The sequence below is a fragment of the Achroia grisella genome, unplaced genomic scaffold (assembly GCF_030625045.1).
Source record: "Achroia grisella isolate CSIRO2021 unplaced genomic scaffold, CSIRO_AGI_Agris_v1 utg660, whole genome shotgun sequence".
NCBI lineage: Eukaryota > Metazoa > Arthropoda > Insecta > Lepidoptera > Pyralidae > Achroia > Achroia grisella.
This window is the reverse complement of record NW_026712984.1, coordinates 3,820,864-3,847,143: the sequence shown is the minus strand read 5'-3', so window position 1 is coordinate 3,847,143 and position 26,280 is coordinate 3,820,864. Positions and strand designations below refer to the sequence as shown.

General features: G+C 33.3%; 4 protein-coding genes across 6 annotated transcripts; 2 read left to right on the top strand and 2 right to left on the bottom strand.

Moving 5' to 3' along the window:
* Positions 1-198: 198 nt before the first annotated feature.
* Positions 199-14,861, bottom strand: LOC131849570 (uncharacterized). 2 transcript variants are annotated; one of them, XM_059199660.1, is made up of 14 exons: positions 14,583-14,861; positions 9,430-9,660; positions 9,151-9,325; positions 8,084-8,221; positions 7,200-7,345; positions 6,834-6,924; positions 6,090-6,253; positions 5,570-5,730; positions 4,656-4,744; positions 3,204-3,388; positions 1,838-2,826; positions 1,412-1,502; positions 816-918; positions 199-529 (listed from the first exon to the last, which is right to left on the bottom strand). In XM_059199660.1, exons 2-14 carry the CDS (start codon positions 9,601-9,603, stop codon positions 312-314), a joined length of 2,724 nt encoding a protein of 907 aa, XP_059055643.1. In that variant the 5' UTR covers positions 9,604-9,660; positions 14,583-14,861; the 3' UTR covers positions 199-311. The 2 variants fall into 2 exon arrangements, with proteins under 2 accessions (XP_059055643.1, XP_059055645.1); XM_059199662.1 differs by having other exon boundaries at positions 1,412-1,496.
* On the top strand, positions 10,925-12,734 carry LOC131849778 (protein SREK1IP1-like). The gene is made up of 3 exons (XM_059199896.1): positions 10,925-11,061; positions 11,887-12,059; positions 12,440-12,734. The coding sequence occupies exons 1-3, from the start codon at positions 10,951-10,953 to the stop codon at positions 12,618-12,620; spliced, it is 465 nt and encodes a 154-aa protein (XP_059055879.1). The 5' UTR covers positions 10,925-10,950; the 3' UTR covers positions 12,621-12,734.
* On the bottom strand, positions 14,608-18,750 carry LOC131849571 (uncharacterized). Of its 2 annotated transcripts, none has more exons than XM_059199663.1 (5): positions 18,687-18,750; positions 17,536-17,745; positions 16,825-16,983; positions 15,132-15,268; positions 14,608-15,030 (listed from the first exon to the last, which is right to left on the bottom strand). In XM_059199663.1, exons 1-5 carry the CDS (start codon positions 18,738-18,740, stop codon positions 14,919-14,921), a joined length of 672 nt encoding a protein of 223 aa, XP_059055646.1. In that variant the 5' UTR covers positions 18,741-18,750; the 3' UTR covers positions 14,608-14,918. The 2 variants fall into 2 exon arrangements, with proteins under 2 accessions (XP_059055646.1, XP_059055647.1); XM_059199664.1 differs by having other exon boundaries at positions 14,930-15,030; positions 15,136-15,268.
* Positions 18,751-21,745: 2,995 nt separating this feature from the next.
* LOC131849851 (coiled-coil domain-containing protein 103) lies at positions 21,746-25,774 on the top strand. The gene is made up of 3 exons (XM_059199980.1): positions 21,746-21,823; positions 23,228-23,377; positions 25,414-25,774. The coding sequence occupies exons 2-3, from the start codon at positions 23,235-23,237 to the stop codon at positions 25,520-25,522; spliced, it is 252 nt and encodes an 83-aa protein (XP_059055963.1). The 5' UTR covers positions 21,746-21,823; positions 23,228-23,234; the 3' UTR covers positions 25,523-25,774.
* Positions 25,775-26,280: the final 506 nt, after the last annotated feature.

Below are 26,280 nucleotides of genomic sequence, written 5' to 3'. Positions count from 1 at the left end.
ACTAAAGATATTCATTCTGGATGTGAAAAAATAATATGGATTATGCATAAAAATCAGATTAATAATAATCATTAAAAAATAATTTTATCTATTGATTTCATTATTCAAAAATATTGAATTTTCACATGGGTGTTTTTTTCAAAAAGAAGACTGGCCGAGCGAGCCTGTGAACACACGGGTCAAGTGCCCCATGAACAGATTACTTTAGACAAATCGATTAGTATAATAAAAATCGATTTCTTTATACATAATGTCACATCCCTAATCTTTAGACATGTACTAAGATATAACACCGCATTGTCCAGTGATAGTCAAAGTTTGGTCTCAGGTTTGGGTCCTTGTTTCCTAAAGCCTCTCCTAGGCCGTCGGTCGACTGGGCACACGGCGTACAACTCGCTGTAGCGAGGTTCCTCTGGTCGTAGTCCTTCCCTGTACTGATAACTGTCGGCATAGGTCGGGCTTTGGAGCTGCGAGGCTGCGGAGCAGTTTGATCGGTGGTCGCTGTCGTTATCAGCGCTGTCTACGTCACCTGAAAAAATTGTATTTAAATATGTATACTAGCTGATCCCGCAATATTTTGCCATATAAATTGAAATGACTTAAAAACTTTTATCACTATTTAGGATTATGAAAAATAGTAGCTGATGTTCAGATCTAATGAATATAAATTTTTTATAAATTGGTCCAGCCTTTTTGGAGTACATGGTAAATAATATTGTGGCACAAACATTTTATATACACATGATACATGTATTGAGAGTATATGAGATACATATATTGTTTATGTTAAAAGTGTATATAGAAAAGGGACATACCATCACTACTATTGTTGCTCGGCACATGTGCATCCCGCAGTCTCGGCCTCCGCCGCCAGTACCGGAACTCCCGAGGTAACGTGTACGAACGAGGCAGGGAGATCTGAATAAACCAACATAATGTCTTGTTATTCATAAGCAGAATAATGTAAGTTTATGCAGAATTTCTTTATAGCTTATTAATAGGGAAGGAGATAGTAATTGGGAGTAGTGACCTCATTGCTACCAATGTAACATGACTGGTCCTAGAAACTATTATTGTTAATTCTGGGCAGATGTAAGACCCTATCAGTCTCGATTAATTTGATTTGATTTTTGTATCTCCAGATAGCAATAATTAATCTATAGTTAGATGACCTCCATTGCAAAAACGGAGCAAAGACAATAATAGAGTTATTGTTAAATTATAAATTTTAAACATGTGAAAATAAAATCAGTGGAATAAAATTTTAAAAGGTGAAATGACTTTAATTAACATCGCTATCACGCGCTAAAGAGTGGTCACAAAAAATAGTAAAATACAATAACACACTATTGAACGCTCTTTAAGAAGTATGCAACTTTAAATTGGACTTGAGATTAAATTGATTTGGCACCTGGCTGTCGATGTCTGAAGGCGGCCGCGGAGTGTCTCGAGCTGGCGCATCAGGACCTGATTCCTCTCCACTCTCCTCTTTCTTTCTGTTTCTACCACAATTTAAAAAGATCATGATATAACGCATTTTCTGCAATACTTTTATTAATACAATTTTCTGTTATCTTGAGATGTCCGACATAAATTTGTGAAAGAGTAAATCCATTGATTCTACTTTCTAATGTAGTACTTTCCAAAATGTCAATTATCGCTAGTATCAGCATATCACGATAAGTGTAATTTTTGTTTGACAATTCACACAGCGCTATTTAGTCCAAGCTGAGTAGAGCTTGTGTTGTAGGTACTAGACAATTGATAGAAATACTTAACAATTATATTATACCCCTAGATTACCGAGGCCGTCAAATATAATTAGTATGATACTCACGTATATGGTGCTCCCCAATGACAGCACACCTGCCTATTGCATCCTTCCAAATAGAGCGGCGCCAGCAGAATCTCAGGAGTTCGGCACCTCTGCATTTTCCTTATTTGTTCCATTTTCTTCCCTGCCAGGCCAGGGTAAGGGAACATTCTTTCGCAATTCTGATTGTACTGAGTACAACCCGCCTCGTTGTATGTATTTCGTATATTGTCTATACTTTGAACGTTTGCTAAAGCACTATGTAACGCGGAGGTATAATCATCCTTTCCTTCATATTTGGTATAAGCTTGGGCGTTCTCGCAGAAACTCGTGTATTCACTCATAGGTCTATTTTCTTCTGAATAAATATTAATGTTTTGCGTTAGCCTTGGTTTGTCCAACGCTGTAGAATCATAGTTGTTATTGGAGACATCAGCATTATAGTTTCTTGGGCTACTATTCATTACGTTCCGAGGACTACTACAACCGTTTGCCTCGTAGTTCCTCGTCTCGTCCATTGCCAAGTAATTCGGCGAACGGAGAGGCGTCCTTGTGACGTCACTCCGCATATTTGCTGGGTTTTCGTAAAAGGTTCGAGGATTTTCGTACCTGTTCGGAAGTCTTCGGATTTTTAAATCGTTGAGGTCTGAAGCGTTGTTTTCTGTGGCTTGAAAACTATCGACTCCATACTCTGGTTTAATTTCTGTGTACGTTGGGTATAACATGTTGCAAGTGTGGGGTACCACGGGATAATTTTGATAGGAATGCGTCATTTCTATACTAGGCCAGGCCGGTGGCTCCGCATGTGTTTTGGCCCTGGGTATAGGCTGTCTTTGGAGACTGCTGTATATTTCCTCGGCTGCAACGGGCGTGGTCTTAGCCAGCTTCCCCTGTTTGATCTCTTCTTCTATAACTCTCAGTTCAGCGAGTTGCTTTTGTTTCTTCTCTTGTAGTTTCTGCTGGATATTAACGCGTGAGCCGACACTTGAACCTTCGTTTTCAGAGGAACCTCCCTGTAAGTTATTTATTTATATATTCAAAATTAATTATACCTCTAGTGTGATAGAGAGTTATTGCCCTAGAAGTAACAAGTAACATAAATTAGAGTTTTGTATATACTAATGAGCCATGAAACAGAAGTATAAGTACACCCGAGTGCAAGTGTTTATAATATCCCCGTAAATAAAACCCACAAATCGATTATTAATTAAATAGTTGTATTAATGAATGTCAATCGATATTCCCATAATGATTATTTTTCTATAACCCTAATATTTAGGCCTATGGGAGTTTATGTAGGTACATTGGATGAAAAATTTAATAAAAAAAGTCGATTGTTGATTAATCGATTTCTTTCCATAATAGATTATTTTCCACATTCGTATCTTACATGGTGATTATGAGCGGCCGGCAGAGGTCTTCTCCAGAAAGCAGCAGCTGGCGCTGCGGGCGGCGGCACGAACGAAGTGGGTTTCTTCTTCTTGCGTCCGTTGGCTGTGCTATTATTGACTGGATTCGTGAACCGACAGTTAAACACGCCTGGTATCGTTGTGTTATCCGTTTGTCCAGGTTTCCCTGAAGATAATATATTGAGAAATATATTAACACACATCAAGTTATAGAAAAGAAACGGAAAGATATATGTGTTTTTTAATGGTACCTAAAACAATGACAAAAGAAAACAGACGACCAAATAGAAGATGGGAAGATGAAACAGTTAAAACCGTAGGAAAACTATGGACCCGAATCACTGAAGACGGAACAGAATAGAAAAGATTAGAGGAAGCCTTTGCTTGGAAGCAAGTAGACGGCCAAGAAATATTAGATATTGTGTAAACAGCAAAAAAAAGTAATAATATTACAGCTGAATAAAAAAAAGTTATCGAAACTCCAGAACAATTTTATTTATTGTTGAAGCTAAAAAGTAGTTGATCAGAGTTTCACTTACGAGAGAGGCAATCTTTTGTGATGCATACAAAACTCCACGGCTCGATTAGGCAGTGTATCTGCCCTGACTGAACTCACATTACACTAATATGCATAACATCTTAGATCACTGGAATTGCAATGCATGATCACCCGGGGTCATGTGATAACGTGATATCGTAGGGAGTTCATGTGTGGAGACGACGGTTACAAACATCAGATGGGCCGTCCGCTTGTTTGCCATTCAAATAACATTCAATAAGTAGATAGAAACCATCGCCTAAATACATGAACAGCGCTAAAGATTTCAGGTTATCACGTGGCACCCATATACCCCTCATGTATTGCAACTTTGAATGACTAAATCCGTAATCTTTCATATCACTGTCACACAGCAAGCTGCTTTATATTATGCTTATATTTTTAATCGTATAAATAATTTTCTTTATTTTCTAAATTTGGTGTTTATTGACGGTTATTTAGATTATACAAAGGTACATAAGGTGGACTAGGACAGTCAATGGTCACTGCAAATTGAAAAACACATGGCGAAATTAGACCTTTGTTTGGCAAAATCTGCAGATTTTGCCAGAGAAGAAGAGGAATCGCCACTACACATCCTATGTGGTTGTAGCCTACTCATGAATAAACAAAATATCTACTTTGTAAAGTAGGTATACACGCTATCATGAGGAGATAAAAACCATCGTTCCTAAGAATATCCTTCAATTATTATCCCTCACTAGGTAGCGAACTTTGAAAAAGGGCGAGCACAGTAGATAAAACCACCAATAAAAAACGAACTTAAAACTTGGTGCATAGTCAACAATCGGTGGTGCAAAGATTTTATGGAAGGTCGGTGTTGGCACCGACTGAAATACAAACAAAAAACAACTAAGTGCTGTATTTGGCATACCGTTTTTATTCTGCGACGATGCGCTTGTGCTATTAGTGCCTTGTTGGTGCTCGCCGAGCATGTAGCCTAATCTTCGCACGTGGAAGTACCTGTAATATATACATGTATATACTGTAGTTATTACTAATGATTTAGCCTACAAAACCATACCAATGTTGTTAAAACACGATGATATTACATTGCGTTATTACAGAGTTCCGATACTTACATTCCGGTAACGGTAACTTACAGTACATCATCATCATTTGATGATAAAGTAGTTCATTGCAATTGTTCTAGTGAACCATAGTGGAATATGTATTTTTTCTAGTTATTTTCCATTGAAAATGAAATATTTTCTTGGTAAAATTACTGAGAGAACAATTTGACAGTATATTTTGGTAAATAAAAAAAAACTCAGTTTTTCTTAATTTACATCTGTATACTGAACTGGACAGTAGGACAAAAATATTAATACAAAAAACGTGTCGTTCAAGCGGCTAAAATGACTTACATTTTTTCTTTTTTCTCTTTTTATCTGCCATCAGCCTTATGGCTATGATCAGATTTTAAGATATTTAATTTGATCTTTCAAAATGTCCTACATGAATTTTTTTTTTTATTTTATTATTAACAATCGCCTTCCCTTCAGATGGCATAGTTGTAAGTCCTCTCCGATCGATCTCCCGTTCAATTCGAAGAGGAATTAAAATTACGACGGCCTGAGCCGAGGATCGAATCCACAGCGGTGCTCTCAGACTAGTCATATCCGTCAGGCGGGAGTTGGCCTTCAGCCGCTCCATAAGTCCTTCCGTGGGTTTGGAGTGCCCTCTGCACTCGCTCACTACCGTTTGGTGAAGCCGTATAGGTCAGCTGCGGCCAACAGCATTGGAGCAGTCGGAATAACAAAATTGTAAGTGAGACAAGCATAGAACCTGTAGTAGAGCAGCATGAAGGCCAGCCCGAGCAGGAAGGCGAGTGCATGAGCCGCAGCGAGCGGAGCGGGCGCGGCGGCGGACGACCGGGCCCGGCCCGACCACCACCACGCGCCCACCAGCACCCAGTTCTCCACGCACATCACGCAGTAGAACGTCACCTGAGTAAAGTGTACATGATAAATTTTGATTACTTCTAATAAGTGACCCCTGGAACTTTGTATGCATCATAAAAGACTACCTCTCTTTTCTTGATGATGATTGATGCTTCGTTCCTATTGGTCATAGAGAGGTGTCAAATAACCTATATTCCTTGATATATGGACAATCTAACAGTAACAGATTTTTTAAAGTATTTTTTGAAATTAGTGCGTCCAACCAAATAAACGAATAAACAAACTTCTGAATCTTACAATATTAGAATAGATTTATAGCGATTTACTAAGTTCCCTTCAGATTTTATAATTCTTAAAACAGGAGCCATATTATCTAATTTAAATGGTCACGGTATATTTCTTACCATTTTTTGTCTATGATTGAGTTCCTGTAGATTGATATACGCGAATACGTATACGAAGGCAATAAGCGCGGAGAGATATGCTTTCCGCGGCCGACTGATGCGTTCTCCGTGGAACACGTTCTTAGGCGATATCAACCAGAGAAACATTGACACCCAGTGGAGACCTGAAATAAAAAATGTTAACTTAGGCTCACTTGTTAATAACAAATAAAATATCGAAGCATGTTCTGGAACGTACATGGGTTATACCTAGCTTCACAGGATGACGAAAATTTCGTAGTGCTGTTCAATATTATAATAATATGTTTACCCATTTTGTTAGTATTACATATTAATGTTAGTATGTACAGACACAAATTACACATACAAAAAATAATAACAAAAATAAATATTAAAATTAATTAAAATAAAATATATAATATATATATATAGATGGGATGGTTGCCACTTAACATCAGGTGGTCCAATAGTTCACTCGATCATTCAGTTACAATAAAAGAAAAAATAGAACTCACGCGAACATCATTATTGGCATATTTATCCCTAAGTCTACTTCAGCGATTTTAATTTTATAAACATCGCCTATTGAAATCCAGCTCGAAGGACGCTAGAATGTTTGTAGTAGTCGTGCATGTAATTTTTTTGTAGATCTTTCGAGCTGTCTCACTTGTTCGTCATCGTTGCTAATATCATATTAGTAATAATTTATGTACATAAAACAATGTTAGTTGCTACAATTCTTACCTATGACTAAGAAGACCCAGTATTCATAGACTAGAGCGTAGACGGTGAGCGCGCACATCCGTGCCGAAATAGTGCCCAAACGCCAAAGGAACTGGAAGAATATAATTTATCGATTTCTTTATTAGAATAGAATAGAATAGAAAATCATTTATTCAAATAAACTTAATTTAAGCACTTTTGAATAGTCATAACAATTTGTTTTTTATCTACCACTCGTTCGGAAAGCTGTCTCATCACAAGAAGAACGAGCAAGAAACTTGTGTGTTGCTCTTTATCTTATTATTGATATATATATATCATATCACTCGATAACGACAATTTCCAATAGAAGATGATAGCTATTATTATTATTAAAACATTACGTACCTGGAATATCACTCCGAGCCATGTCAACACGAGTCTGTGCACGTTTTGGAGACGCACATTCTTGCTGAAGCTGGCCAGCGCCCAACACACGGAGAAGAGTGAGAGAGACGCCGATATCACGTTCAACTCCGCAAACGCCTTGTTAGCTGTAATGTTTTTTAGTTATTTAATAGTTCTTTTTGTATTATATATTCAAAACCTATACTAAAATGAATACTAGAATTAATACTTTAATCATCATTTGCTTATTCCTTTTATTTAAAAGAGCAACACACAAGTTTCTTGCTTATTCTTCTTGCGATGAATCTGCATTCCGAATAAGCGGTAGAATAAAAAAACTTGACTATTCAAAAGTGCTTATATTAATTGCATTCATTTAGATGATAGGTTTTTCTCATCAATTCATCACTGTTGCCAGTCACTCGTTATTCACTTCCTTTCTTGCCATATCATCTTTCACATAGTGCATCGATTCTTTTTTCTGCATTCCTCTGCCTTTATAACCATCCACATTAGTATATAACAAATATAATTAGATAATTAGGACCATTCCTATGTATTACATCTTACTAATATTACAAACGCGAATGTTTGTGAATATAGATGGATGGTTGAATGTTTGTTACTCTGTCACGCAAAAACTACTGAATGGATGTTGATGAAATTTTACAGTGATATAGCTTATCCATCAGAATAACACAGGCAAAATTTTATGCGAATAAATCGCGGGCAAAGCTAATTTATAATATGGGTCATTAGTATCCTGAAATAAGTAAAAAAAATTGACATATTTCATCAAGAGAAATTGCATTATTTCAATATTGGATTAAGAAGACTATTGAACCTCAGAGCAAGTAGTATAACGCGAAAAGAAGCTATGTTACCAGTTGACTCGTCGATGCTAGGTTCAGAGCTCACCCCCAGCTCATTGGTGGGTTCCAGTGTCTCTTTGAAGAATATGTGCAGCTGTAATAGCAACATCGGTGCCGCCTCGCAGAACGCGTGCACCAAACGCAGCATACCTGTGAATATCAAAATCTTACTAACATCATAAACGCAAAAGCTTGTGAGTATAGATGGACGAATCCGTCATACTCGTGAACGAGTGCTGCTTGTAGAGAATGGTCGATTCGGGTTACGAACACAGATTATTGCTTTTGATATACTATTTGCTTTTGACAAAATTGCTATAGGATATGTTGGTGGTCAAACTATTGTCCCAAACTTGAATTAAAAATGAATCTATTATTGAACATGTAAGACACATTTTTGAAAAGAATACGAGCCGTGTTTCTTGTCAGTTCTTCTCATCTCAAAAGCATTCCTATCTGACCGTAGATTTGACATATCATAAGAGTCTGTAATAAAACTATATGAATAAAGATATTTTGATGTGGATGTTTGTTAGGTACTCTTTCTCGTAAAAACTACTACTAAAATATGTTATTTTGATGAAATTTTACAGTAATATTTACAGTTAGGTTGTGGCTGCACAACAAACAAATTCTTGGTGAACAGTGATATATTTGTGAAGACCCTCCTACGTCTTCTTTTGCGCTTCTGCGAGGTGTTTTTGCTACTCTGGTAGTCTCGGCTCTAAGTATTTATATCTGTTGTCTGGTACCCATTAGACAGGCTTTGCTTACCTTGGGACTAGATGACATTGTGTGAATTGTACAGAGGTATTATTACTATTATATATTAGGATGGCAGTGGATTATTTAGGTAGTATGTTAAATGGAGATTAGGTATTATTATTATTATTGTTTTTTTTTTCTCTTTTGTTTTTCTTGTGTAATTACTGTTTATAATTGTATGTATTTGTATATTATCTTCCTAAGTGGGCATATTGGGAGACTGTTAAGCTCACTTAGTTATAAATAAATTATAGTTGGTAAGTATTTAAAACTACGAATTTATCGTTATATAAAGCATATACATGATCACTTACACAAATCTCTAACTTGATGTTTGACGCGCCGTAACTCAACGGGTACTAGGAGACGAGCGTACCGCCACAGTACCCCCAGTTGTAGACAGTGCAGCACAATGGGGAGCCACGGCGGCCGGCCTTTCCGATCCTCGTTGGCCCACCTTACATGCAAGTACCAACGGAGAGACAACACCTGGTTAGGACAAAATATGGGTATTATTATATTGGATCAAAATAAGTCGTCGGTCACACTTTAAGTCAAACAAAACACTTTAAGTAAAAATGTTTCAGACAAACCTGAGAAATTAGCAGCGACGTTACGACAATGGATATAGCCGCAGCGAAGCTGCCCTTGTACCCTCGCTCGAGCAACGCGTAGCCCATAACGACGTCGAAAACCACGTCACAGAAGTAGCCCGCCAATGAGATCACGTTGAACAACACGTCGCACAGGGGCAGAAACTCCGCCATTTCTCATCATTTCCTTTGACTAATTGTCTTGAAGGTCTTCCGTTTACACATTATTAGCTGTTAAACAAATATAATACAATTCTAAAGTAAGCTTTGAATTTTCATAGTGGTATGTTTCGGACCTACCCTCGATAACCATAGACAAAGGTCAACTTTATAACTTCGTAAAATCCGCGTGTACATCCTATCTGATTGTACATATATAGTTTACTAGCTGTGCACTTTCACTAAATATAGAAAATATGTAATAATCTAACCCAAAAAGCCAAAGAAAAAAGTTCTAGCTTCAAAAAGGATGAACTTTCATACCATATTTTATATTATCCCCTTAAGGGCAAAATTTTTACAAACTTTAAATGTTATATTTAATTAACAGTAAAAAAAATAAGATCCAAGCTTCTAGCTTTCAAAATGCCGATACTTTCATATGACCTTTCATCTTCCCTTACATCCATTTTTTAGCATTAAAAAGTATCCTAAATTTAAAAGTAGTTATATTCGTCCTTAGACTATCTGTATACCAAATTTTATTTTTCTGTTCAGTACTTTTAGCGTGAAAGCGCTCTACAAACAGACAGAGTTATTTTCGCACGTATAATATTATTGTACATATTAGCTTTATATACTTATGTAGAGGCGGATTGAGTTTGTTAGATTTTGTAAAGGAAGTCTTTTAAAAAATCCATAATAAGTAGCATACGTGTGTAGTAATGTATCAAGTTTTAACAGTTTGCGTAGTTCATTCATACTTCTCAAAGCTGTAAAATTTTCCTATTTGGCAACACTGCATAACCGGCGTTTCGTTGGTGAAAGTAGAATGTCTCCTAACATGCAGTAACGAAACGCCAGTGTAGCAGTGTTGCCCAATACGATGATTTACTACAAAATTGTAACTTTTCACCATATCACGTAATATATAATTATATTAGTATTTGTTTAGTTTTTGATAATATTAAAATTGAATTACTGAATTTCAATTTGTCATAAATGTTAGTTTCAGAATAAATAAAATTGAAATCGTAAATATTATGAAAACAAATTTCAGAATTTAGTATTATTTAATCGTAAAATGTATGTTACTTGGCAAAACAGTCCTCTTTTTTAATTGATGGTCATTCGTTAGTTTTCCTTGTCACAAACACCAATAATGACTCTGTTATAGAAAAAAATTGTAAATCTCTAAAATAGTAATTTTTGACATATATGCTCTTGGCAACACTGAATTTTTGTGTTCATCGAAATTTGATGACAAACAATCAGTTTTAGTAGTGAATTTTGTTACCTTTGCTTGGTTTATAAAATATTATTTATATTATTTAGTTAAGTACATATACGTTTTGTATAAATATGTCTAATTTAGATTTAGTCAACAAGTTTGGCAAGGAATCTTCGAGAGCAGCTTGTAAAAAGTGTGGTTATGCTGGCCACTTAACATTCCAATGTAGAAACTTTATTAAAGTAAGTTACCTTTTTATTATCTAATAGCAGAATACAGCGGCTTTGTACCGTGTGTATTCGAGTAACATTTTCTTTAATCTTGTTTTAATTTAGAATATTATCAAGTATACCAAATGTCATTCCTATGTACCCAATAGTTTTTGTATGAAAGAATAACAAAAATGCATCCATTCTCAACATATATTAAAATAGTGAAAAATTTAATATGTTTTTAATTATGCTTCAAAATATCTATTCTTCTATATATGAATCTTTTGGTGTATTTCATAATAATTTTATATATCTATTTAAATTGATAGACTTGTCTACAAGTAGTAGTAATTCGCGGCTTTATGTTTGTTTTAATTGGAAAAGTAAGCAAGCCCAACTAATGCTAATTGACAACCATCTTACTAATATTATAAATGTTGAAGTTTGTGAGTGTGGATGGATGGATGAGATGGATGTTTGATACTCTTTTGCCCAAAAACTCCTGAATGGATTTTAATGAAACTTTGTATTATTGTAAAGTTTCATTCATCATCTCATCAGAGTAACACATAGCCTATAATTTAAAGAGATATGTAAGTTGGGTGTAATACATCAGAATAATACACAGGCTCTAAATTTTACATGCATGAAACTGCAGGAATAGCTAGTTACCTATATACATGAACGAAACTAGACATCAAGTCATTATATGGCTAAAATAGGTGAAACAGAGGTACTAATACAGACAATATTGTAAAGTGTGACTGTAAAATATAGAATTAAATATATATAATTGTATTGGATGTAAATCTAACTTCTGTTGGTTATTGGTTAATGATAAAATCATGTTAACAGGTGGACCCAAACAAAGAGATTGTGCTAGATGTGAGCAGCACAAGTAGTGATAGCGAGCAGGAGTACGCAACACCCCTGCAGAGTTTACGGGAAGCAGAGTTACGGCAGAAATTACAAGAGAAGTTGAAGAAGGCCAAGGAGAAGAAGAAACTTAAAAAGAGGAAAAGATCTACGTAAGTATTTAATATTGAGGATAAACATTTAACCTTGTACTCTCACCAAGGGATGTTTTATAGAGCTCGCTTTGGAAGTTGAAGTAGTTACTTAAAAGATGGACGACTTTGATGGTCTAGTGGTTTAGCATATTGCCTTATTTCCGATGGTGGCAGGTTCGATTCCTCGCATGGTGCAAATATTTGTATAAATGTGTATGATTGTTTGTTTTGGTCTGGGTGTTTTCTATATATAATATGTATGTATTTACGAAAACAAAAAGGTCAGATATGTAGTGAAGTTAGGGAATAATAGTTATTTCTAAATATGTAATTTATAATATTTAATATTGAGTCACAACAATGGGTTTGAGCATCAATTAAAAGGTTTTTTCTTATAGATCCTCCAGTTCAAGCAGTACTTCGAGTTCATCATCATCATCATCATCATCAACATCAGACAGCAGTGACTCAGAATGTGACAAAAAGAAAAAGAAACATAAAACAAAGAAATCTAAAAAGTCCAAGAAATACAATGATAATCATGACAAACATGACAAACATAAGAGGCGTGAAAAATAACATTAGTTTAATCGTTTTAGGATATAACATTGTATTGTATTAATTGTTAATAATAAATATTATAATAGGTATACATGTTCTACAACAATTCTTGTGAAATAATATAGAATGAAATTCATGATATACTATATATGTATATTACTATTATTTTTGTCAGATAATTACTAATTATATTTATAAATCGAAGTATTGATAAATAACATTTGCCTGCCAAATCAATCTGGAATTAATGTTATGAATATATATATATCATGTATCAGAAATTGGTTAAAAAACTATGTTGAGAGCATGTACAGACAATGTGTTCATTGCATTAAACTATGTATTTTATATTGCGATCTTATACTATGTGATCTTTAAAATAATTTAGTAATAAATTTCTAAGTAAATTAAAAATAAAAATTTCTAAGTAAATAAATTTCTAAGATTTATTTACCTTTTAAAATATAACAATTAAACCTACCTATATATCGTTTGTAACATGAAATATAAACTATTTATCTGTCTTCAAGGAGCTTATTTAGTAGACTTTCAGGAAAGAGGTATGGAGGTGAAATTACATATTGCAACACATGGGATGTAACATGATGGTGTAGTATCTATATTATTATTAGTATTGTTAAAAAATGTTATATACAAAATACTTAATTGTTAATAAAGGATATAGTTACTGTATATTGCAGGAAATAGTTCACACTATACAACTTGCACCAGAATATACCTACAAAAAGTTACTCCACTGTTTTGTATTTACATTTAATATTGATAAATTATTTTATTTTCGTACTTAACACATGCATATGTATGTTTAATATGCATGTATGTTTAATACAGTATTAACCATATGAATGGGAAGATATAGTTTTGACAAAAAAAAATCTGTCTATATGAAAAACTATATGAAGTAAAAAGTTAGTTTAATATAATTTTAATTTTTTTTTTAAATCTTGCAATAATTGTCAGTATTCAATAAAAGACTAGTATGATGTAGAAACTGCAAGTAGTATAATTTTCGATAGAAATATACATATTACTAAGTACTTGCCTTGCACTCTACTACAAAACTAGGGGTTATCAATTAATAAGGGTTTTAAAATATATTAAATAAAACTTATGTTGAACCATGAATATATAAAAGGGAAATGATTGATATAAATTGAGTGGTCATTGTTTCACAATCAGATTCCATGTGATACAAATAGAAATTTAAAATGTAAGCCATGTATATATTATAACTATTACCTGCAACTTCATCAGTATTGAATGTAATTTTATTAAATTAAATAAAATTTATAAAATTAAAGTAGGCCTAAGTTACTCCTTATAACATTAGGTATCTGAGATTGGAAGTCTTGTCAAAAACAGTCCATCTGTAAGAGATTAGCAAGAACAAACAGACAGACAAAGATAAAATATAAAGTACCATATATATTTTCATATGCATTTAGTGGAAAGTTGTTAATTTGAAATTACAAACAGATAAAAGATATTTTTATTTGTTTGTATCCATATGTAGGTTTAAATAATATTATTATACCATCATAATAATAAAATCAAAGTGGAATAATTTAGTATATACATGATTATGGATAATTTAAATAAGTGCTTACTTTCTTAAGTATTAATATAAAAAACTGTACATATTTTAAACCAGAGCTATTGTAACATTTAATATTTTTATTTTACTTCTCATATACATATAACAATCACTACTTTAAAAATATAGATATTAATGTTTTTACACTATAATTGGTAAGTACGTTAAACCTAAACATAGTTATTATATTTGTTATTAAGTTCATATGATGTACTAATGAAAGTTACCTACTTCACTATTCTAGTTACCTACTTCTCTATCCCCGATACTTATATGTAGTATTCTTAATGGTCATAATCAGGTAGACTTTATTATTATTTTTAAATAAAATTATATTTATTTACTCAATTAATACTATAACTTACCCAAACTCGAAGAATTTCTGCTTAGTTTAGTAATAGCATCCAAAATGTCACTGAATTTGGGTTCTAAAATAATATAAACATTTCTCACGTATTGTATTTTAATTTGATTACAGTTTTATATCAACTCACACGGTTATCACTATTCGCATCACATAAAAAGCTTAGATATTTTGGTTAAGTTATTCAAGTTGCAATCAAGTTCACGTCAAAAGTTCATTGATAGTCACTCCATCTATCCATTGGTATGTGAAACTCGTGAAAGCTCGATCGATTGTCGGTGTGGCCATATAAAATAATACGTTTTGATACATCATTCGTTGCTAATTTCAACGGCTATTAAGGTTTTAGAAGTTGAATGTAGTTCTTTTTAGTCAGAAAGTGTTTAATTACCAACTCTTGGTCAGACATGTGTCGAGATGGCGTTTTTCCTATTTCGTTGTTGGAAACACTAAAAAAAATATTATTTTATAAATATACAAGTTACCTGAAAAACATACGATTTACTGGAGCAAACTTGTGTGAAATAAAAAATCAAAAGTACTTACGTACCTACAATGAAATGAACATGAGTTGAGTAATCTTAAAAATCCAGGGAGCGAAAATTCCAAGCTTGCTTCTTCCATTGCTAATGTTTTCACCAGTTGCAGGGGGTCTGCTTTCATGGATGACATATTACAAATGTTACCCTGAAAAATAGACAATGCCACTGACTTTTTTAATGGATGGTAATGGAATGGTGCTTCCGCTTGCGGTTATGGTAAACGGTGACATTAGGTACACCATTATTGCGCTGTCTGCATATACCATTTGATGGGATATGGATGGCCGGCTTTATAACTTTCAGGGAGCATAGTGTGGATGCCGGTCTAAAGCGCACATTGCTAATAGATAGCAATAAGTTTATTTGCGGACAACGTTATAATTTATTTTTCATACTGCTTTCTTGATATATGATAGCGTAGCGGCTTTTGTATTGATGGCCGCATGCATCCTCATGTAAAATGCGAATACTGTAACTACCATATAGTAATTTTTGTAGCTGTGACGTGGTCGAGTGGAATGAGTAGTCATGCTCGTGGCGGCGTGGTGGGCCGGGTCATTGGGCTCCCTAAAATATGGTCGAGCGCTGTGATGGCTGGCTCATCCGTCATACTCGTGAACGAGTGCTGCTTGTAGGGACTGGTCTGCTCTTATCACTACTACTACTACTACTACTACTACTACTACTACTTATTGTATATTTATATTTGACCCAAAAAATTAGTGCTGGTTGGTAGTTTGTATTCACACGTTTCGACTAGTAAATGTAAACTTACAAGGATTATTTAAAAGCAACACGCAAGTTTTTTGTTCGTTCTTCTTGTGATAAGACAGCTTTCCGAACGAGTGGTAGATAAAAAACAAATTGTTATGACTATTCAAAAGTGTTTAAATTAAGTTTATTTGAATAAATGATTTTCTATTCTATTCAATTCTATTCTCCAATATTAACACTAGGTACCTAATTCCGTAGAAAAGAAGGGAGGGGCCGTTCTTTTTTACGGAATTAGGTACCAATCTCCTATTAGGTACTAGAAGTGACAAATTATTGCGAAGATGCTGCTATTGGTCATAGGTTGATGTCATATAGTATAAAGCCCTCTTCCATAAATAGGCTATTGAATACTAAAAATAATATTTGAACAACCAAACAAATAGACTCTTCAGCTTGATAATATTACATATAGAGATTTAAATTCATGACACATCACGTAGGCTTGTTACCTATTTATTGAATCATTGTTTTGATCTCAAAACCAGTTTGACTGGATTTTAAACAATCTGTTTCGCAATGCTTACAACGTTCATTGTTATCATAATACTTAGGTACTTCTATGATTGTATAATACATTTAGGCTTTGGTAATAAACTAGGTAAGCTTAAGAATAGAAAAGATTTTTTAATAAAGTGAGTGTATATAATGATTTATCAGTTTACCGTGACCTTCGCATAAACAAACGCTATGCAGCTCATAAAATCTTATGTGAATATAAAACAAGCAGCAACAAAATAATAACAGTCAAAATAATACATAATTTGTATTGAGTAACCAATTAAATCAGTCATACTGATCAGAGAATATATATATATATATTCGCAAGTAAAATGCCAGAGAGTAATCATTGCATTCTAGCATAATTTAGAGAGCTCAGTAACCCTGTTATCATATCCATCTGAAATATTTTACTATTTTTTTACTTACCTTAGTAAATTCGCTCACATCATGCCTCTGCCTTTCTAATGAACTAACAAGATTCTTAGTCATAAATTCGCACTGACTGCTCACTTTCTTCACACACTTTCTGTATTCATATTTATTTCCTCGGCATTTTTTCTCAATGTCCGATGTTGCTTTAGTTGCCTGTCACAGATAAATTATAAAATTGCTTGAGGTCTGCTTCAGTACTGCTTTACCAAACAAAAAATGGAGCGATGGCCAAAGGCATTTCAAACCTATGGAAGGACTATGATTCTAGGAAGCTGAAGATTTTTCGTTGAAAACAGGAAATGGTTCACTAACGGTATACGCTGGCGGAGCAACAATGGAGGATGATATGATGAGCGTTATTATATTAGCGACAGAGCACCAGTTGTTAACCATTTACGACTAAACAACTTGTTTGAGCGTTCTGTGAGATGAGTAAAAAAACGCTCTCTTTTTTAAATAATATTAATCTCTCTGTTACATACATAAGTAAAAGAGTACTCAAACAAGTTTTTTTTTTATATTTTCTATTTTATAACTAGGTAAGATTTGTTGGAAATTAATTACAAAGAAATATTTAACAATTTAATCCATACCCAGTAATTTTTAGTGATTAAAACCCACACACCATCGTCTTTTGGTGGGTAGAAATCTTTTGCAGATTTTTACGCGACTTAAAAATAGAACTCTCGGATAAAATTTAGTTACCTCTTTGATATCCTTTAGTAAATAAAAAGCTTTCTCGTTGTAGCTCTTGAACATGTCAGACAGAGTCTTACGAATGAGTAGAATTAAATCCTGCTGAGTTGGTACTTCATACGGACCGATATTAGACGGTTTCTCTTTTTCAACACAGGGTGAAGTTACTGTGGACGATAAGGATACGTTCTCTCCTGCTGTAGTGATTGCGAGTATAATCTAAAATATAAGTCAATTTAAAGTTGGTACTTCAATAATGTTTCTCCATTACAGTGACCATGAAACATAATAAGTAAATGAAATAATGAAATGAAAACCTAGGAAAATCTTCATTTACTTATTATTTTTATGTAAATGGGAACATGCATATTCGGCCCACCTAGTCAAAATATGGCATCATGCTCTTTTATAAGTGTGCAGCAGTGATCGGTCAGTTTTATTGTATGTATTATAATTAGAACGACGAACAAGCCCACCCAATGGTAAGTGGAAACTGTCGCTTATATACATAAACAGCACCACAAACTTTTCGTCTTCGTGTGACGCCTGCGATACCCCATACAGGTGGGGGGAAGGGGATTGTTAGTAATGTGGATTGACAACCCCATTGCTAACAATGTACTTTGTCAGCTCGACCTCCACGCGGTTCCCCCTGGAAACCATCGTGTTAAATTCCTGGTGAATTTGTCACGATGGGCTAACTGACCTGACCTCATGCTCATCTTATCATCCTCCACTGGTGCCCCGCCAGCGTAAACCGTTAGCGCAGGAGGGTGCACCATTCCATTATCATCCACAAAAAAAAAAAACCCATACAGGTCTCTAATGAATCTATAAGTGTGTATTAGTGACGTCTCTATAAATGTCCTTTGTAAATATTTGAGCTTTGTTTTTATTTATCATTACATAGTATAAAATAAAGTCGCTGTCGCTGTCTGTCTCTATGTATGCTTAAATCTTTAACTAAATGGATTTTGAAGCAGTTTTTTTAATAGATAGAGTGATTTAAGAGGAAGGTTTTTATATATAATACATGTACAGACGTACGAAGGAGCGAGTAGCTAGATATTGATAAAACAATACTATACTATTCTATCATGTACGTAACAGACAATTTACATGAAGCAAATACATATTTGTGATCTTTTACCGACTCTTACCTGATTATTTGTGGTGTTTATTTTCACAGATTTGCTGTTGAGATCCAATTCCATCTCAGTTGTATTACGATTTGAAGTATCGAAACCGGGAAACATTTCGTACTCAGCCACACAATGAATATAAACTATATTATAAGCAATAATGATTAGAACTGAAATATAATAACAAAAGTTAGCTCACTACCAATATGTCAGGTAACTTATGAAACAATTACTACTTACCTATACATGTACATAGAAAGCATTTAAGTCATTAAATATATTTAAATGTAAATACTAGTCGCGGATTTTTGTTTTGACTCTAATCTTTCTCTTCTTCTATATTTAAAATCGGAAAATAGAGACGAGGCCAAAATTCTATTCTTGTGTTAGTCTATTTGTCTGTGTGTTTGATTAAATGTCAATATAGCTAGAGGAATTAGGACGAAATGATGATAGAATATGTTGTATCTATAATTTAACAGTAATATAGGTTATAAATCAGAATAACACATAGGCTATAAATTTCATGCAGGTGAAACACCCAATTAATTATAATTCAACTTATTAAGCATAACTTATGTTCTGGATACTAGACAAGTGATATAAATATTTAGATACCTAAATTTTTGTAATATATACAATGATATACATAGAAAACACCTAGACCAATACAAACAATCATACTCATGAAGATCAATTTTTGTACCGTGCGAGGAATCGAACCCGCGGTTTTGGACTAAGTAAGAGTAGTAAATCACAATGACATGGTTCCGTATCTTTAAAATATGACAAGAAATATAGTGTAGTTTCACAGAGGAAATTAATAGTACTTACTCAGACGAAGCACACAAAACTTCACCTTCAGTCCATATTTGATACAGTGTAGGCACTTATGTGAATACATAGTAATGGTACTGCAATATTGTTGTTGCTAAAGCGTTGTTCTTATGTTAGCTAAGAAATCCGTTAGGCGCTTTTACAATCACGCGTGTATAAGTATACAACTCGAAATATGACTATAAGATATATAATTTAGTTCATTTAATTTTGCTCGATATATGTAGAAATAGAAATAGTATAATCTATATAATATATATATAATCTTTATTCAAATAAACTTAATATAAGCACTTTTGAAAGACTCATTACAAGAGGAATGAGCAAGAAACTTGTGTGTTGCTCTTTTAAATAAATATTGTTTTAATTGGATTTACATTAACAAGGATTAGGAATGCGACAATCAACATAGAAACGCACTTAATCTCTGTTCAATCAGATAACATTGTCAGCGCTATGAATTTTAAGTTGGATATGTCTCTAAGAGTATAATTTGAAATATAATTTATTCGTATATTAATTTTAAACGAATCGGGTAGTTTATCAATGCAAATAATTGAATAACTATTAATTTTGTTACATTAATAAAGACGATCTTGGTGGTCTAGCGGTTTAGCACACCGCTTTACTTCCGACGGTCACGGGATCGCTTCCTCGCACGGTGCAAATATTTGTGTTCATGATTATGATTGTTTGTATCGACCTTGGTGTATTATATATATATTATGTATTTAAATAGAAATATCTAAGTATTTATATGACTTGTCTAGTACCCATAACACAAGCTCTGCTTACCATGTACTCGTAAATAAGTGACGTTGTGTGAATTGTCCAGGGGTATTATTATTATTATTATTATCTATTGCCATGCAGTTTTATTTTATACATAAAAATGAAGTTTTGGTATGCCGTAGAGCTATAGACCCCCTCGCCCCCTCTGCACCCTCCACGCGACAGCACTGCTCATAATGAAGTCTTGTTATACGAGAGTACAAACTATTTCCGTAACGCGTGGCACCGTGTTTGTTCAACATCGTCCTGAAAACGTGATAAGCATTGCATTAGTACTACATCATATACTGTAATGTTCCATTTACAGCTTCTTTTGGACTATATGTAGATTTATGTTTATGATCTACTAGCTGCACCCGCGATATAGTCCGCGTGGAATTAAACTCTTTTTTTCTAAAATAAAAGTTAAGCCTAAATTACTCCCTATGACATCAGCTACCTGCCTCCCGATAAAATCGGTGCAGCTATTCCAGAGATTAGCCGGAACAAACAGACCGACAGACAGACAGACAAAAATTATAAAAAGTGGTTTTTTGGTGTATGTTACGTATTTATATTCATATGCATGTAGTAAAAAACGGTTATTTCAATATTACAAACAGACACTCCAATTTGTCCTCCAATGTATAGATATTGAGAAATTTATAGGTAAGTAGTCTAGTATATCAGTACACTGATTAGATGTACCTAAACATGGTTTTTTAGTCGAATAAATACAGAACAGAGATATGTAAGTATGATAGAGTTTTCAACCTCGAGCACTTATTAATCAAATCAAATAGCGGGCTCTTCCCTGGCTTATTGTTGCACACTTCAGTCTTTCTTGTCGAATCACTGCCACAGATTATAGGAAAAGTAGAAGAAAGATGTTATACAACAAAAATATAAAACTGTTATTTATTATGTAAATAACAGTTTTATACAATCACACTTATGAATATAAATGAGAGAGCAAAGTGAGAGGAATCAAATCCGGGACTTTATTTCATCAAGACACTTCTTACATTCCATATTTCAGCTAAAAATAGTCTTCTGTCAGTCTATAAAGCTCCATATCACATATACATTTTTACTATTATTTTAATACTATCTTTGTAAATATCCTTAACACAACCTATTAGTGCAGGGTCGAGGGAGAAAGAATTACTAGCGTCTACTTGAATAATGGTAATAATGAATCAATACAATGAAAGAAAGTGTATGATATTTTATATGTTTCTTAGAGTACCAATTAAGTTTAGGTTTTAAGTTAATTTAGTTATATTTTTATAGTAGAACAGTGACTTTTCTATGTGGCCAGAAACATAATATGGAGTCAAGTATCTAGTAATCCTTTGCAGGTTAATATTGAACAAGCGAGAAAAGATGTGTCAGTTACTATGGGAACGGCTTCGAATGTCATAGTAACGTATTAAATGTTTGGCAAAACAGGCAATTAATATAAATGATTTTAGAATTTACTGTAAAACGTAGTTGTTATTTGCTCAGTGAATTAATGTTGAAAAATCTTTAAAAGAGGAACTTCGGTACGTTCTGTTAAAAGAAGTTACTTGACAATAGTTCATACAAATTTACTTCTACGTAAATAACACAGAAGAACAGGTAAACAAAATACAATTATTAACCAAAATAATATAAAAACACACAATTGACAAATTGTAAATATGATATCGCATTAGTTGTTAACTGGGGCTTATCGGCACTTTCACTTCTCTCATCCCCATCTTGATGCATTATTAGAAAAACATTTTCTTTTATTATAATTATTAGCTTCTTTCAAAAACATATTTTTATTAAACGATTGAAAGGATAACAAACACTCGTACAGTTTCGCATTTATAAATAATAGAATGAAAGTATGGATTAACTTATGTTTATAGTAAATTGACGTCATAATTAGTTTGTGATAGATGAAGCTAATGCATGATCTACTTAGTGTTGTGAATTTTTGATGGAATATTAAAAATACTGCGACATGTCATCGATCATTCAACAGGCGTATTTTATTTATAGACACGATCAACAAAGATGTATCGCAACTGATCACTTTGCTATTATCTATACATATGAGTATAATAAAAATATAACTGATCGCTGTCTGAAGATATAATCAATATTACTCTGTTTCTCACCAAAATTATTGTACTTTAAAATTTTTATCATAGCTAGTACACAGTGTTTTTAAGGGTGCGCAGTGTTTATTTATTAGGTCATCAACAAGGTTTACAACAACACAATTATATTATGTATAACACATTACAATATATTTATTTTACTAAGCGCAACCTTATTTATGGGTAACTACGATATTTATATTACAAATTTGTGCTTACACTTAACAAAACATAACTTACAACTTTAGAATTCTACCTTTAAAAAAAATACTTGCAGTTTACTTAAAGTTTCCTTGAGTAAAAAACTGCATTGAGCATATAAAATCATGTCCTATTTGAATTGCTGCAGCATATAAAACCAGAATCAGTACCATTACACTGCGGCGTACACTGGTTTTTTGTTTCTCAATATTGTTACCGGATTTACACATATATTTTATATTCACCTTTAATTGTATTATTATTTTGTTGTGTGCATACATACAAAAGAAAAGGTGAAGGCACAAATAAATGATTTATCTATGTATCTGAAAAATATTACTATATGCAATATTATATCTCTAGTATAGAATGAAACTAAATAAAAATCAAGAACAATATCAGAGGACTAGTAGGTAGCGCCTTGGATCGTTTCCTAGATCGCCTCGTGTGTAGTATATTAGGCGATTTTTCATAGTGCTGATGAATTTAATCTCAACTGCTCAAATATTGCCACTGATTTTAGTGTCGCATGGACTACGGTCAAAGTGTATTTTTACATAACGAAAACTGAAGTAAGAATTTCCTTTTTGAATCAGATTAAAATATATTCTACAGAATAACAATGGATAAACCTCTAACTGAAGAAGATTTGGTGGCAATGGAGCAGCAACTTAAGAATAGTGTGGAAGAAGACAGAAGATATTGGCAAGTAAACAGCGTCAAGTGCGACGCTATACACACTGCCAAAACTTATGAAGAATTCGCGTAAGTTGTGTATTCATAATAGAACTATTAGTTACCATCGACTTTGTCTTCCTTTTTGCCGCCTATATACGTGAATAACTAATTATACCGAGCGGGAAGAGAATCGATAGTTACGTGTCCACATATTGCTGTTGCATGTTGACCTTATTGCTAGTAATTTACCAGATAAGGTTGACCTCCATGTAGTTCCACCTGGAAACCATCATGATAAATTCCTAGTGAATTTATCACACTGGGCTAACTGATCTGACTTCATGCTCCTCTTATCAGCCTCCACTGGTGCTCAGCCAGCGTATCCTGTTAGTGTAGGCGGGTGAACCATACCATTAATAAATTATAATAAATATCTCATTACATAACAATATACCTACTTAAATAATATACAAAGTTTACTACATAAATTAATTAAAATTGCACTTATCTTTACATACATTTTCATACCTATTTATAAAATGGTCTTAATTTTTACGTTTTATTTTCTTTTGTTATCTTTACGTACGCTGTCTCGTGTGTGGTGGCTCCACTGAAAATCAGTGCTGTGGTATAACTATATTACAGTATAAATGCTGAGTGGGAGTCACATTCAGCGTTACTTGTATGTTTTAGCTTTTAAGTTGTATAGTAAATAAGATAGATAGTATATAAGAATACTGTAATGCGAAATAAATGTCTTTATTATTATTATTATTAACATTAATTAAAAAAACTATATGGACATCGTGTTATCTTGTGACACCCGTGATACCACTCATGCGTTCCCATTCCAGAGTACTAGGTTTCTAAGCTATTATCTTGTAATTTCACTGTCTAATTGCACTCTAAAACCGAAAGACTTACAAAGCAAGCTGCTTGGCGACTGAAATAAGTGAGACTAAGGACTAATACTTATAGTCTGCCGCTATCACAGTGTGTTTCTTTTCAACATCAAAGAAATATTTTAATTCTTTACTTAACTCATCTTGTTAAATTGTCTATGAATGTATATTGGTATTTTAGGATACAATATTTTAAAATGTTATACTGCTATAGAAGTAATTATCAGCTTTATATTTAACAAATTATCAATATCTTTTTTAAAACTCTTATAAATAAATACTGCATCATTTTTAACACTATATACTATATAATATAATATAATACATATAAATATTACTAGCTAGTGCCCGCAACTTCGAATGTGCAGGATAAGTACTTCGAGTAGCTTATTTTCTTCTCATATGTCCTATCTATCTTTGTATCAAAATTTGTTCTACGGTTTAGTCGTGAAAACTTATCAACGAACTTTTTCCTAGTAGAATTTTTTTCCTTTATTAATTTAACTGCTTAGGATATGATGCCTCTGTGTTATTTAATATTTTTTCGTGTAAGAGTAACAAACATCACCTACAAACATTGGCGTTTATAATATTTCTAAGGATTGCATATTAATATATGAAATATTATTATACAACATTAAAGTACATAGATACGGTTAATTATTTATTTATTACAGTATGTTTTATATCCCATGACGGTCTTACTTCCGACGGTCGCGGGTTCGATTCTCATAGGATACAACCGTGTCTTGAGTATAAGCCTTAAGTAGGATTGTTTGGTCAGGGTATGTTTTAATTATATTATGTACTAGCTGTTCCCGCGACTTCGTCCCCGTGGAATTTAACTTTATTGTTCTAAAATAAAAGATTTTAAATCAGCTACCTGCTAAAAAAAGTCCCGTCAAAATAGGTCCAGCCATTTCAGAGATTAGCCGGAACAAACAGACCGACAGACAGACAGACAAAAATTGTAAAAAGTGTTTTTTTGGTATATGTACCGTATTTATATTCATGTGCATGTAGTAATAAACGGTTATTTCAATATTACAAATAGACACTCCAATTTTATTTATATGTATAGATATATTTACAAAAACTGTATTTAGGTTTATCTATCAGTTTTTCAGTACACATAGTACAAGCTCTGCTTAGTTTTGAACTAGATGGCGCTGTGGTAATTGTCCTGGGTTAGGCAATTATTTGTTATTTGTTTCCTTTCAGAGATCGTGTAGCTGCAGCTCATTTACGTCCATTGGAGAAAAGTGATTATAAAAAGAAGAACTCCAGAGGATGGAACCAGTATGCACGCAGAGACAAGGATGACGAATAGATTTTAATAAATAAAACTCAATTGTTTTGACCCTATAGTATTTTCACATAAATTTTATGTGAGTTTAAAGATAAATTGTGTACGTCCTCGCGATACTATCTAGATAAAATATCATCTATTGCCATTTAGCTGTGAAAAAGTAATACAAAATAAATTTAATAATAATATAATAAATTCTCTGGACAAGTCACACAGTGTCATCTAGTCCCAAGATTAGAACAGACTATTGTATATTCAAATAAACTTACATTGAAGCACTTTTGAATAGTGTCACTTATTTTTATTTCATTATACGGAATAGCCGTCTCATCACAAGAAGAACGAGTAAGATAATTAGAACTTGTTATGGGTACTAGACAACTGACAGATATTTTTTTTGTAAATACTTACGTAATATACACAGAAAACACAGAGAAAAATACAAACAATCATATTCATGATTAGAAATGTTTGTACCATGTTGGAATGGTTGGATGGAATGCTTGGAATTAAATCCGCTACCATTAGAAGTAAAGCGCTGTACTAAACCACTTTACCACCGAGGCCGTCATACAGATTGTTGTATGTCTACGGATTGTTTCATACTTAGTAATATTATAAACACGAAAGATTGTGAGGATGAATTGATGGATTTTTGTTACCCCTTTACGCAAAAACTACTGAACAGATTTTAATGAAACTTTACAGTAATATAGCTTATACATACATCAAAATAACACATTGGCCATAAATTTCTTCCGGATGAAATGGCACGCACA